Source organism: Cinclus cinclus, chromosome Z (genome assembly GCF_963662255.1).
Source record: "Cinclus cinclus chromosome Z, bCinCin1.1, whole genome shotgun sequence".
Lineage (NCBI taxonomy): Eukaryota > Metazoa > Chordata > Aves > Passeriformes > Cinclidae > Cinclus > Cinclus cinclus.
The window spans coordinates 71,181,961-71,197,264 of NC_085084.1; the positions used below are offsets into that span (position 1 = coordinate 71,181,961).

The 15,304-nt window shown below is 36.8% G+C and overlaps 1 protein-coding gene across 1 annotated transcript in view; it reads right to left on the reverse strand.

Moving 5' to 3' along the window:
* The window catches only part of NNT (nicotinamide nucleotide transhydrogenase), a 40,233-nt gene extending 25,532 nt beyond the window's left edge, over positions 1–14,701 (reverse strand). Inside the window, exons 1-7 of the mRNA XM_062512836.1 lie at positions 14,515–14,701; positions 7,170–7,399; positions 5,855–6,072; positions 4,376–4,463; positions 3,675–3,763; positions 2,681–2,868; positions 1,719–1,852 (exon numbers count right to left, since the gene is read on the reverse strand). Of these exons, the coding sequence (XP_062368820.1) occupies positions 1,719–1,852; positions 2,681–2,868; positions 3,675–3,763; positions 4,376–4,463; positions 5,855–6,072; positions 7,170–7,399; positions 14,515–14,665 (1,098 nt within the window). The 5' untranslated portion in view covers positions 14,666–14,701. The remainder of the gene's footprint in view (positions 1–1,718; positions 1,853–2,680; positions 2,869–3,674; positions 3,764–4,375; positions 4,464–5,854; positions 6,073–7,169; positions 7,400–14,514) is intronic.
* Positions 14,702–15,304: the final 603 nt, after the last annotated feature.

The window sequence follows — 15,304 nt, forward strand, 5'->3', positions numbered from 1 at the left end:
AATAAGGATTTGTACAATCTCTGAAAAAGCATCATCTCTTCCAGTATACCCTTCTGGGAATATATGTACAAACTGTTTCACTTAAAACCCCAACTAAACAAGCTACCTGCAGCTCTGACACTACTGAGTCAGGGACAGATCACTCACAATAGCTACAGAATCCACCATGATCAAATCCAACACCTTAAATTCTACTAGTAGCAAGACTTCACAGAGAGGAAGATATAACGGTGTAAAGCTTGTCTTCTCCAAATCCCATATGCTCTAACTTCTTTAAGTAATCAGGTAACAGATTAATCTGGCTAATGCTTTTCTTGAAGGCAAGAAATGGAGACAAGTTTCTGTATGCCAGTGGAGTGAAGGGAGCTTCCTCAGAGCTGTACCAGTAACACCTCTGAGTTCATACCTATGTAAAAATGTAACTTAATATATCCTCATTGCTTAAAGAACCAATGAGAACTAAAGGATATCAGGCTTTAGGAAGGAATGAGAAGCTGAGGCTGGCATACACTCCTATGCATTCAAAAGCAGGCTTGTGTTAAAACACTGCTCCCACAACTCACACCTAAGATCCATGCATGCTTCCAGAACTCTGACTTCCTAATGCAATGCTCTGGCACATTCCTAATAGTTCTGCACTGCTGCAATTTTCCATAGCACAGAGCCAGTACACTAAATCCAGGGGTAATACTCCTCGGACTAAAAGTGTAAAGTGTTCCATATAAACTCTTCATGCAGGTATCCGCTTACTTCTCTTCTACATTCTCTAGTTTCAGGTTTTAAGCAATGACATCAAAAGCCCTAGAAAGCCACAAAGACAGATGCAATATGTGATTCTTTGATACATATAAACAGAATTCTGCTTATGTCTATGATAACCATGGCAGCAGTGTCTGACAGGCTTCTCAAATAAAGGTATTATAACTTATCCTTTACCAAATTACAGCCTAAGAAATCTGCTAAAATAAATTAATAATAAATATCATCACCCAGATTTCTGCAATTGTTGGCAGACTTCCCATAAGTTCCAAAAACAAAACCCAAAAACCCAAAGAAAGACAAGTTCTCAACTGACCAAATGACAGCTGTTGCAAAACCAAAGTGGTTCAGTACAGACCAAAACTGCTTACTTTAATGAACCAATTTATACTACATCTACTTTGGGTTTCAAGTGCTTTGGATACTCTATGGAAGACACACTCATGTTGCTGAAGATAAAGACAAGCAAAGCCAGCACCCTCCTGAAGCTGAAATAGTACTAAGTAAGCCAGAGACTTCGTACTGAAGTAAACACTGAGTCTGAATCTGCTTAGCTTTACCTGTGACAGGAATGTTAACCTCCAGTCATGGGAAGGGATAAGCAAATCAAAGAACCTATTACTACTGTTGTGTTTTTTAGCTAGACCAAGAAATAGGTATCAAATCCTACCTTCAACTCAGAAGAGACAAACACTAGACTTGTGTGGTGAAGTTTAAATAGCAAGAATTCTGTAATATGCATTAACAACCAAATTAACTCTATGCAAAGATGCTAGTTTCTCTAAAAATGTTCAAATTTATGTACATAAATAGTAACCAAATGCAAACCTAAAGGATTACTTGAGCCCAAAGCAGCTAAAAGACTGTTGAAAATTCAGCTGCTCATTTTCAGCATACAGTTTACAAAACACCATGGAAGTTCAGGTAAACTAGAATGAACTGCAGATTAAAATGCTCACCTTATGAACATACATTTCTCCGGGCTTTGTAGTCTCAATATTTCCCCCTGCTTCTGCAGCTAAATCCACAACAACTGAACCTTCCTTCATTGATTCAATCATATCCTTCTTAAACAAGATTGGAGCTTTTTTGCCTGACAAAACAAGGCATAGCATGTTAAACACAAAATACAGCTTTTATCTGTTGAGCTTAGGAGATGATAGACTTCTTTGCTCTGTATATAAGCTTTATATATAAGAACTGTATATATAAATTTGCTCTATTTATAAGCTTTAACTTTGTAAGCAAAATTTTCAAGTAATCAGTGCCTAGGATAAAAAAAATCTTGAAAAGTTTGTTGTTTTTTTTTTTTTAATAAAGACAGGAGAGGTGCTAAAACATCCTGCTCCAAAAGCATACAAGAAAGTTACACATGGTAGTCTGCCAAAGATAAGTCCAGCAAACTGACAGTCTTAACATCTAATCTTACAATTCCAGTCATAACAAAAAAACCAAAAAAAAAAAAAAAAAAAAAAAAACACCAACCACCACATTGTAAGTTATTAAAATACAGACATTGTGCTACACGAAGCACTAAAATCTAAGCTCTACCTCACTATGATTCAATTATAAAGGACAGTAGCATGTCAATCAGACTTGTTCCAGTGCATAAGTTGTATACCAGAAGTTGCAGTGATGCAATAGACATCTAAGAGAATTATATATTCTCACTTTATTACTATCTACTGCTTTTTAGTAAGAAAAACATGATGGTATTTGAGTCATACTGAATAGTACATAAAATAAAAGTTGTTTTAAAAAATTGATACACTCTAAAAACAGGCCTTTATCACAGAAGTGTAAAGGTACATGCTTACTCAGACATAATTCACTAACCCCTCTGTTTTCATGCAGATGCAACTTCAAAATATGACAACTTACCTAGAAAAATGAAAACTAGCATTTTTAACATAAATCATACCTGGAATAAGTGCTGTAGTGATGATAATGTCAACATCTTGGCACTGTTTGGCAAAGAGTTTCATTTCAGCTTCAATAAATTCTTTGGACATTTCTTTAGCATAACCACCTTGTCCCTCTCCAGATTCTTTTAAGTCCACTTCCAAAGGCTCAGCACCAAGAGATTTGAACTGTTCCAGGGCTGCAGCTCTAGAAAAAGAAAATTGTAGGAGAGAGAAAAATCACTACTTTAAAAATACATCATTATCAGTGGTTTTAGTAGCAATCTTCAGACAAGAGATGTAAAACTTATTCTGTTATTAAGGAGACCATAACAAAAGTCCTCAGCTTCCTGTATTCACTGCAAAAAATAATTGCATTGATAAATTTAGGTTCCAGACAGACTTGAATAAGGAATGAAGGCAGCCTGTGGTTTCCTGAATAGTCAGGAGAGTTACTCCAAGAAAAGCCTTAAAGCTGAGGCTTTGCTGATTAACTGTCCTCATGCATTTCTGTTGTAATGACTTTGTAAATTTACAGCCCAAGCTGAGGTGCCTAAAATGGGAGATAAGCACAGAACCTGCGACCTTGTTTTTAAACTGTGAGATGGGAAGAACTAGTAAGTCTTATTTTCACAGGGAAAATTGACAGGGGGTGGGTGTTTGGAGTTATGGCTTGTTAATATTCTCTAACTTATTTTGCATCATATGACACCACATTAAATAATGAGACTAAATTTCAGTGTTAGGTGAACAGTCACAACATACAGAGAATTAAACAGAAATGTTCTTGCATCTCAAGAGATAAGTATCTAGAGTGTAGAATAAGGGAATTAAAATTGAAATGGAAAAGTTTTATACAGATTTTAAAAATAATAAAACTGAAGGACTAATGATGGCATAAAAATAGTAGGAAGTGAATTATGACTTAGTGCAGTACAAATTATTTCACTGTAATACAGCCACAAATAACTTAAAAGTAATTTCAGATTGATATTACAATTTTCACACCTTTACCTAGTATCAAATCCACGAACCACTGCACCCATTGATTTTGCTGCTCCTGCAGAAGCCAGGCCAGCAACCCCTCCTCCAATGATCAGTACCTAGAATGATAGATCTCATTAACCTGTCGTTTAAACAAGATACCTTAGGATAAAATCAAATTTACTTTGGCAGAGTTGCCCTATACATCCAATAGTTTAAAAGCTGTTACTCCTAATTACACATATCTAAGAGCCAACTCTTCTGTGGGTAATAGTTTATCTAAGTAAACACAGGTTTTCTCCTTGATTTTTTTCCTTCTTCCTTCCCTAATTCTACTTTCTTTTCTCTTCAATCCAATCCACCTGTAATTCTAATCAAGTAAACCTTTCCATTGCACTCCTCAATGCACCAGAAATACCAATATCTCTGAATTTTCCTAACTGCTTCCTTACCTTCTCCTATTTTGAAAAAAATAAATCCAACCCCATATAGCTAATTTGATGTTTAAAACTAAGCAAACTTAAATAAAACTGAAATTATTCTATTATTCCCACAACAAAACCAGAACAGATGTTAACAAAAAGTGGTAGGAGAATAATTACAGTGATTTCTAAAGTCTCTAGAAAGAGCCCAAAAGCAGAAAAATTCTTTTAACATTGAATCAGCAAGGGCTACCTCTGCTTAGAAATTCACATATTCTTTTGCCACGGTATGTGTTTAATTGCACATACCTTTGCTGGAGGAACTTTACCAGCAGCTGTGATTTGACCCGTGAAAAATCGACCGAAGTGATTTGCTGCCAGGACCACAGCCTTGTAACTGTCAATCAAGGATGAACACATATCAGTGTTTTCTCAGATTCAGTAAAATGCCATTAATTAAATCAATCTAAAAGATGAACATTTGACCAGAGCATGTGTAGGATAAAGCAAGTTTAGTATTTTATCATTGAACACAAGCTTAATAATCTTTGTTCCTATTTCTTGTCTCTTTTTTTTAATCATGGAATGCATTCTCAGACATATTTTTTGGACTGCAGCATACTGGATGTCTACAACTATTCACTCTCACAAATAAAATTTTACCTGAAAAATAAATGCCTAACTTGCCAAGAGTTAACTCTGTGGTCATTAAAGCTCCTTTCCAAGGCTGTAACCTGAGGTTTGTTATGGAAGGGAGAGTGAACAAGTAATTGCAAAACCCAGAGTAACTCTGCTGTGGGCTCACTTAGGACAGCAAAGGCACATTCAAGAAAGTTACTCTGACCCAAAATTCACAGAGCTATACGACTTAGGGCAAATAGCTTAACCTTGCTCCTTCATTTGCCCAATCCAAGAATGGGTGGCTGGACACCAGGTTAACACCAATAGAGCTACCTGAAAATAAAAATTAATGTGTAATTTTGCCTCTTCTTAACAACAGGGCACATTTTATTGCATTTTTACTAACAGTGTTGTGGTTCAAAAGTCCCATTCCACTCTTTTTCCTGTGTCTAGCAGAGGGATAAACAGGTCTGTATGCCATAAAATTAGCTCAGATTTGGAATAACCTTGTATATTTTATACCTTCAAATACATTATGAATTTCTGTATTTTAGTAAAATTACACCAAATTAAAACACAGGAAATAAGATATCATGTGGATGGATGTACACTGTGTGCACAAAAACTGGCAACCTTCTCAATGGTTTACTATGCCTCAGCCATCATCTAAGTAAAAAATCTGAAAAATATAAACCTTAAAAGAAATAAAATAAGCCAATAAATGAAATGTTATACAACATTTTAATTCACTGCACTACCTAAAATGCTAGGTGCAAAACAGTCTAGTCTGACAATATTTGATCTTCTGTTTGTAATTGCCAGGGAAATTGCATTCATGTTAAGTGTTGTTTGGGTTAGCTAGCTCATAACAACACCAGAACCCCATGACAGACAATCTGTGTTCAAGATAACCTAGTTGAGAGCAAAAAAGTACTATACAAAACAATCAAGGAATTAGAAGAATTGTGTGCAGTTTTGTCTATTTTAAAAGCATTGTTTTGATCTGCTATAAAGCTAACCATAAGAAACTTTAATACCACCCTGCTTGAAACAGCTGTGCATGAAAATAGAGACGTAGAATCATTTCAGATATACCTAATATCAAAGTACATTAATTTAAACCGGCTATACTTAGTGAAGTTGGAAAAAAAAAAAAAACAAACATACCCAGCAATGTTGGCCATAGAGCTAAGTGCATCATATCCCTGAGCAATGGTGACCCGTGGAACCTGATCCATAGCCAAGACAGTAGCTTTTTTTTCTGCAAGTTTTTTCAGGAGGTCTGGATTTTGGGCTGGGTAGATAAAGCTAATCAGGGTTGCTGCTGTCTTGAAAAGATCTACCTCATGTACACCTAGAGATGAGTTATATATAGGAGCTCTCACCTGAAAAAAGACAGATGTTTATAAGTAAATCAGAGGAAAAAAATCAGAGCACATTCCACTTTGTCCCAGGTTGCAGTCTGTCCATTTCCATCCATAAAGTACATAAGGAAGAAACTATATCAAAGGCTATTTACACAACTGAACTAACTGCACTTCTCAGCTGCAGTCTCCATCATGGAACTGGCTGTAGGTGGATTAGTGACAGAGCAAAGATTGTGAGCACACACATTCAGAAAGATCTGATGATTTCTAGCTAGCAGTCACTTGCTTTTATAACAGCCACCCTCAAACTCACCATTTTTAAGCAAAATGATTACCCAACAGATATGATAAGCAAGTTCTACAGAGAAAGAAACACTAATTAGGTTGCAGTGCATGACTACATACAAAGCATTTCATGCCAGATGTCCAGCAGACACTGATCTTCATCTATATTCACTTCTGAGTTTCTCACTTTTCTCCAAAGAAAAGCCTACATAAAAGGGCTGCTCACAAAGCAGCTCACAGAAATCCTGTGTTCAATACTGATGGGATAATTTTAAATAGAGCAAATGAAGGAAGCCTCAATAAGGTAAAGGTCTTTTTCTTCTTTTTTTTTTTTTTTTGTTCCTTTAAGACTGCACAAACTAAGACCTCTCAAGTAAGATTGCTTTTAGATGTTTTTTTTTTAATTTGTAAACACACTTTTGCTGTGGAATTCAGTAAAGTTACAGAATCATATTTTCAAAATCCCAAACCACCCTATTAAAAGAGTAACTAGAGTTATGTGTTACCAATTTTGGATAAAAGATTTCTTAGAGCAGGGATCTCATCTGGTTAGATTCTAGTCTACCTCACTCTAGAAAACACAATTCTTAGATAGTTCAAAACTTGCTAAGAAATTATCCACATTTTTTGACACTTTCATTCACTATTTTTTTAGTGTAGTAGCACACCTGAGCTATTAAAAAAATACAAAACTTTAATTAGAACTCAAAATGGAAAACACTAATTTAAAAGACCTTATTTACTGAACTTTCCACAGATTATCAGGAAAAAATGCCTATACATTTCCTCCAAAAACAATGTAATCAGAAATATACTAATAAAGCAATTACTTTCACAATCAAATCAGAAGCCAGGACTTCCTTGGTCCCCTGGATCTTTGCTCCAACTTCTCTGTAATGGTCATCAGAAAATTTAGAAGCTTCTCCAGCACCAGATTCCACCACAACATTGAAGCCTTGCTTAACCAAAGCTTGAACTCCAGCTGGTGACAGAGCCACTCTCTTCTCATTCTCAAATATCTCCTTGGGGACACCGACAGTCAGCTGTTTATAAGGAATTCCTGTAAGAGCAGCAGATAAGACAGCATTAGGAGCAGTAAACACTAATTAAGTGATAGAAGGGACACTCTTCAATGTTGCACAGACACATGCAAACATATGTCACAGTTAGCAATTCTCCCTCCTAAGGGAGGAGGAAGCAGAATGCTATTTTCTAGGAACATCATTTACATTTCTTTAAATTACACCATCTTCCTAAAGAACCTTGTTCTCTCAGCAATCAGCAGGTGAGCACAATCAGCCACACAAGCAGTAACAAGTGTTTGGTGCAGTTCGTACCCATTGGCGTTTACACAGTTCTGATTGTGTAACTGGCATTCTGATTTACACAATACCTGGTGTACTGGTGATAACACATTCTGCCTCAGGCCAGAATTTAAACCGCTTTCTTCAATAACACTTCCAGGTTATTGTGAAGAAAGAAATAAATGAGCTTGAACAGAGCAAGTGCATTTTAACTGAATATGTTTGTAACGTATATCAAGTTACAGCTGTAATATACATTACAGTTTGTAATGTATATCAAACTTTACCAAATCACTATTACTAAATGAAACATATGCACCACAAAGTACCTTGAAAGGAAGTGCATCAATAAGCTACTCCAAACGTTGTCACAGAAATGAAAAATGTGAATTCAGAAGTAGTTGAATAATAATGGAATATCCAGCTACTAGTTTCTTCAAAAATATTACTCTTCAAAGTTATTCCCTCATCTTAACTTGTTCATAGCTCCACTATGTAACACCAGGAAACTGCAGAAGCTGAAATTTATGTTTTAGTTAAAGTTTTCAAATTACAAACATCTAACTTCATTCAAGTATAATTTGGGGACTTTCAGTATCACATCTGGGAGGTAAACTTCCCTGATCCAAACAAGTGTTGAAATACATTCTTTATGAATACACAGGCTCAAGCAGAATAATCATACATAAAACTATTACATTGCTTCAATTACATCAACAGCATGCAGTCCAACACATAGGCTGAATCCTGTATCAGCTTTCACTGACATCTATCCAGAATTTAAACCTGGATTGTGACATTACTATGCAAGACATTTACATCACATGACTATTAATGAACTATAAACTCAGCAGTCTAAGCAGTCACTCATATTAATGATCAAGCAGCAACACCACCAACAACAAAACCCACTAACAAAACCTCAAATCTAAAAACGGGGAGGAAGTGCATGAGAGGCTCATTTAAAATTACAAATCTCTTTTTAAATTGTCCAACAATGCTATGCATTATGCTACCAAAAAATTGTACCAGGCAAAGAAGGAAAATTTTAGGAAGGCCTCCTTTTGACTTGGAAGATAGAAACAAGCAAAAAAAAGTTAAAATCATACTACAGTATAAGAGTTTTGAGACCCTAGATTTAGATTTAAAATATCAAAATTAATTATCTATGAAATTGAGCCTGGACTACAATGTGCTTAAAGTCGACAATCTGAAAATGTTTTCAGCTAGTAACTTAGAAGATACTGTCAACTTACTATGTTCTGAAAAAAAAACAGTACAGAGTTGCTAAGAACTGGTCTTAAAAAACACCTACTTATATTTCTCAGCCTACTGACTTATTAAAAAGAAATAACAGATCCAGCAAGACAGACTGAAAGCTTGACAAAGAAATTCATTACTTTGAATTTCTGCATCAGCAGAGGTTTTACTGAGCCACAGGAGATTCAGGTTGGACACCAGGAAGAACTTCACTGAAAGGATGGTTTAGCACTGGAATGGGTTGCTAAAGGGAGGTGGTCAGGTGACCATCTCTGGAATTGTTCAAAAAATGACTGGATATGGCACTTAGTGCTATGGTTTAGTTGACAAGGTGGTGCCCAGTCAAAGGTTGGATTTGATCTTAGAGGTCTTCTCCAACTTTAATGATTCTATGATCTAATTTTTTTAGAAAAACTTCTAATTTATTTTTTTTAGCTTTATCTTTAAGATTTGACTAATAAAATGGTCAAAAATAATTTGAAGATAGAAATGTTTTGATGTTCTATATGTTGGAGAACATCTGAAATGTTTTAATCACAAGACAACACTCAAATTCATAAAAACATACATTAATAGAACATAAAGTCACAACAAAAATGCACATCTAAAACAACAGGTCCACAAAGGTAACAGAGCTTTGCAATGATTTGTTCCACCCGCATACACCAAATCTAAACATCACAGTGCAATTCAGGCCATACCTACCACAACAGCACTAACCACTTGTTACCAGCTGTGGTAACTGTTGCTGTCATTCAAATTACCCTTGTCATTTGAAGAGACTTTTCTCCTCATCTCTTCTAATTACTACACAATAAAGTCCTGCTTCTGATTTTCACTAAATCAACTCGGTGGAAATGAGTTCTCTTGTCTTTCAGAAGCAGGAATGAAACCTAGAAGATTGAAATTTGTTAGGATAACAGAGACCAATCAGAATTTCAGAGAGTAAGTAGCTCTAGGGTAGGATAGGATGCAAAAAAACTTTTCAAAAAGCGCTGAGAAAAGTTAAGAACTAGAGTCCTACCTTCCCTTTCTCCTTTTGGAAGTTTATGTAGCACTAATATGAAGGGGAAGAAAGGACAGGGAAAACACGGGAGAAAACAGAGGAAGGGAAAAACCAAGGGGAAAAGGAGGAAGAAAAAAAAGAGGGGAAAGGTGGAGCAAATGGGGGAAGGAATAAACTATAGCATAAAGGAAATAGATAGCTGGAAATTTAAAGGCTCAAAGATATTTGAGCTAAATCTTTTATTTTTATCAATAAAATCTTTTTACTTCCTAAGGCTCAAATGACAATAGAAGCTTCTAATTTGTTTCTGCTCATTTGCTTCTGTGTGGAGCACCAGAATAGAAGAGTAAATGGCTAGGAGCAATAGGACAGAAACATACACTCACTAGATGCCACATGTGTTTCTTTATTCTTCACTTCTTTCTTTATTGGTACATCTTGCATGCAATAAAAATTAGTATGACTTTTTCAGATAAAAAGTATTCGTACTTTATTTAGTAAACAGAATGATCACAGACCAGCACTGAGGAACTGCTCTTCTCCAGAGCTTTGGGAGATCAAATCCAAGATAAATATTCAACAAGTCTCATTTGCCTCACCTACTTTTCTTCTCTACCCCACTACCAGAATTCCAGTAAGCCATAAATACAAAAGCAAAATAATACATAAGCAAACTCTCAGTTTGCCAGCTTTTAGTTTGAGAAGGTATAGGACATTTTTCAAGTAGCCTGCCCTGAGGTTCCACAAGATTCAGCACCAAAATGGAGCACATATCTACAGCTCAAAACCACAGATCTATCTTAAAACTGCAGTACAGGTTTTGGGGAGAAAGGGTTAAAAAGCAGAACACTGGCAAGGAGGATTGCAAAGTTCCCTTTCAGCTGGAAATAACTCTTGATAAGCCCATGTGAACAGCAGGTCTGTGATGATTTACTGGCCTGTGTCTCCACTTGTTTTTGTCTGCCCTAGTGCCACTTCAGCAATACCCCTTTAGAGAAGTAATGGAAATAAATTCACCCTTTGGATTCCAGACATGAATTTGTGGCTGTCCCAGCTGCGTGTCTGTGCTGACACACACAACAGGGTATGATTAGTACTCTGTCTGGAGAAAGCTTTGTCATTAACACAGATTTGGTTTGTTGAATTAAGCAATTTCATCAAAGTCAAGCATTTTGAAAGGCTGAAACCTAGGATTATAAATTTAGGACCTTGATTTAGGTTTTATTTTGAGGAAGTTCACCTACTATCCATGCCAGGAGCTTAAAGTTACATGAGAGTGTGAAGCCTACAAGTTGTCTCTCTAATCCCTCATGTCAGATAATCTCTTTAAGAACTGCCTTGTGTATGTTAGAGTGACTTACTGCTTTACGACATCATGGATGCCTTCCAAACACTGACTGATACACACATACCTGGAGCACCCTTTCGAGTAATGAGGTTTTTTAATATACTGAGTAGAGGATACAGTACTTAGATTCTGACACTATCAGAAGTAGAATCACTAGATTTCACAGGTCTTAGAATGGAATATACATTTCAGTGAAATGCTGTGTCATGTACGTAATTTAGAACTTTGAAAAACTAGTAAGAAGCCACTCTCTCATTCCCTTACCACAATCCTAACTGTGTAATGGAGACATATTCAAACTTCAAGTAAACAAAACTGTAACAGTGACTTTCTCCATGTAACTTCTATCTACAAGAATCTTAGAGAAGATTCTAAGACAAAACTGTAGCATAAAATACAGGTTTATGATCTCCTTAGCCTGACTTTGGGAAGTAGTCTGCAACAAAATAGTATCAACCAATAGAGAGTGACTCAGGGAGAAGATAAAGAAGTTTTGACTATATGCCACATGTTCTGGGATTGAAAACAGGATGCCTATTTTTTATGTTACTCTAACAACCTTTAAACAAACCATCTCACCTGTTCTGAAGATGAGGACATATTCCGAAGAACAGCAATATGATGTTGGCAAAAAAAAAAAAAAATGGTACAGAAGATTAAACAAACACCCAATCCCTCCTATTTAAATAGGAATTTAAAATTAAAAAAAAAAAAGAAATTAAAGGAGAATATTTCTTGTTTATAAATAAATATAAATAAAACTTACCTAGAGAATTAATTGAAAATTAACAGTTAGAGGTTTAGGCAAAAACAGGAAATGTTAAGAAGAAAGGATCAAAATAAAAAGGATATATAAATCCCAGAATAGAGAGGGGTAGAAGTCACAGGGCTGTAGGACAAACTAATCTGGAAGTATACTGAGAAGCTCGGAGTCAGTCACTCCAAATGCACTTTTCCCAGGGCTTCAGAAAGTTTTGTATATTTTTCTGAAGAAGCTAGTCCTGCTATCTGGCACAGATTATAAGAATACTTGTTTACACCTGTATGAAAGTTTCTATGTTTCTATTAAGCAGCAGCATAATAGCTGGCAGTAAGAAAATTATCCATGCTCCAAGTTTATTTTTCAGCTGACTCCATATTTCTTCTTCTCAAACAGCTATTACTCTTGTACATAACATAGCCTGGATGGAATGAAAGCTAAATTGAGACAAAGAAAGTAATAACTACAGCCTTAGGAGGAATCACTGCCACACTAGCCTTCACTAAACTTACTCTTCTTAGTGATACAGTGATTTTACCATGTGTTACTATAATCAAAGCCAACTTCTGAAAGAATAAAACATGGTTATTTTGTATCTGTTACATTTTGATTCAACAGCACTGAGAAAGAAAATAAAAGCAATAGCCCTAATTTGTCTAATTTCTAATTTGTCGTTAAATTGCTGTTTTATCCTTGATGTGTCCTCTACTGAATGACAAATCACATGTTACCAAAGCATACCACAAGGACAGCTTAATTATCAACCAAAAGACTACCAAACTTGTAATTCTCCATATCAAATAACTGCATTTCATGAATACTACTAAATCCTTAAATAAGGGCTTCCACACAACAGATTTGAAGGGGCAGCTTACCCTACTGGCCATTTAAACTGACCATTTAAACACATGACACTATTCTGAATTCTCAATCCTTGTGGTAAAATTTTTCAAAAGCTATTCTTAAAAATGAGAAAATTCACACACACAGTAGCACACTAATTTCAGTAAAACAGAAGAGATTCTTCAGTGTCGTGATGAAATTTGTGGTCAAAGTCAAATACAAAATTGATTCCAAACTCAAACAAGGACACTTACCTGGGATATTTGAGAAAGAACTTTGAACCTAGTTTCCCATGTTCCAGTTTACACTCCCAACTAAGGGACAATCTGCCACATGAAGACTGACAGATGTCTTTTTCATTCATATATTTAAAATGGAAAAAAATTGGGAGCATCTGAAATCTATCAAAGAAATTCTGGTTTCACCAAGCAACAGTGATACAGATTTATCAGGAGCCCTCACAGTAAAGAAACTTCCTCTCATGACATTTCTTCGAAAGTTCCAAAATCTTCAGTCACCAAGTTGAAAGGACCACAAAATGCACCATTCTTTGTTAGTACTGCACCAAATTCTATGCAACACAGGCTTCTCAGAACTACTACATGCTACTTTTGTGTCCCACGTCTCCACAGACAGTTGTATTTCCAACAGCACTACTTTCCTAGTACTCTCAAGTACCTAATACAGTTACCTACTGTCTACATTTGGAAGAACCAAACATCACGTGGGCAATCAGTCCAACTCTCCACATTAATCTTTTGCAGACTAAGACTCTACATCTGCACAGAAGCAGGGTCTCTAAATTCCAAAGGAAACATGATGATAATGGGAAAAATAGCAGTAAACCTGCATTAGGTATTCTTCAGTCTTCCAACACATGGGTTATGCACAGCATAGAATGGAGAAAAAAATTTGTCAGTTCTGATCTGCATATAACAGGCTCAAATTAAAAACTGGAAACAAGGATGCCCTCTTTCTCAGTTGTTTTTGGGGGTTTTTTTTGTTTGGATTTTTTGGGGTTTTTTTTTTGTTCTCTTTTTTTGTTGTTTTGTTTTGGGGGTGGGTTTTTTTGTTTTTGGGATTTTTTTCTGAAAATACCTGACCTTGTCCATTATCTTCTGAAATGCAATTTGTGGAAATTCACTAACAAACCAAATCAATAGTTTTTCAAAGTGATACAATGAAAGTGTTTCCTAACAAAGTTGAGATTTTTTCTTTCAGATGGGATAATAATGTCTGCATATGCTTGTGCTACCATATGCCGTCTTTGTGAGGTCTGTATTTGATCTCACATGCACACAAAGAGCTGTACTTCCAAAACTCATGAGGACCTCAGGCTTGAACTAAGAAAATGTTTTATTTAAATACTTCCATCAAGCAAAGCACTAGCAGGAGCTCAGACCCTCTAACCACAGAAACAATGTGGATCCAAAGTATTCATAATAAACACAAACACCTTCTGCATAAGCCCTATAAAGCCCGTCTAAAATTGTGCTGCAACTGACTCAAATATGCCGCAGACACGATTTAAGTGTTCTTTCTACTTTAAGTCTTTTCTGTACTAATGCAGATCTGAAAGAAAGAAGAAAAAAAGAAACCATTTATATTCATGTTTTAAAATAAAAGATTATTTACAGTACTTCATTCTATTTACCTGGCTTTGGAGCTGCCTGAGACCCAAGCACCTGGTGGGTTCTAAACATTCGCAAGCACAGCATCTTTGTGGAATGCACACTCGGTGGGAACACATTGCCAAAAACAGAAGCTGAGCACCCACTGACAGCAATACGCAGAAGGCTCGCCATTGCACCCAGACCTCACAACAAATTCCTTGCCACGTATGGAACCCCTACAGCAAATGTGAAAACAAATCGAGAGTTATTAATGGCACTGCGCAGAAGGCATGTAAACGCAGCAGGTTTAGGACCAGCCAACTGCCAGTAGCCACGAGACAATCATTCCTCACCACCTTTATCTTTCTGGCTAGAAAACAAAATCTCTTTTTTTCTCCAAATTAAGTAAGAAGCTCTTAACCAAAGCAACTGGCTTGACCAGCCGACCTGCGGAATCGCACTTCTGCGACCCAAGGCCATTTGCTCTTTACACGGTTGCTTTAAAACAGGAACTGTGATACGGGAAAACCGCGGCGTCCCAAGGCACCAAACAAACTACTCCAATCCCTGCCACAGCTCCTTCAGGAGTCACCCTGCGTGGCACACAGCTTGCAGGCACCCGGGAGGCTCAGCAGAACACGCACTCGGGGCGGGACGCAGCGGGCAGGGGAGCCGGGAATGTGCTCTTCGCCCGGAATCCCGCCGGGCCCCCGCGACAGCAGCCCCTTCTCTCCCCTGCCGTTATTTATAGCCCGCGGCCACCGAATGACCTTGGGCGGGCGGCTCATCCCGCGTCCGCCGCCGCGCACCGTCCCGCTCGGGGGACACCCG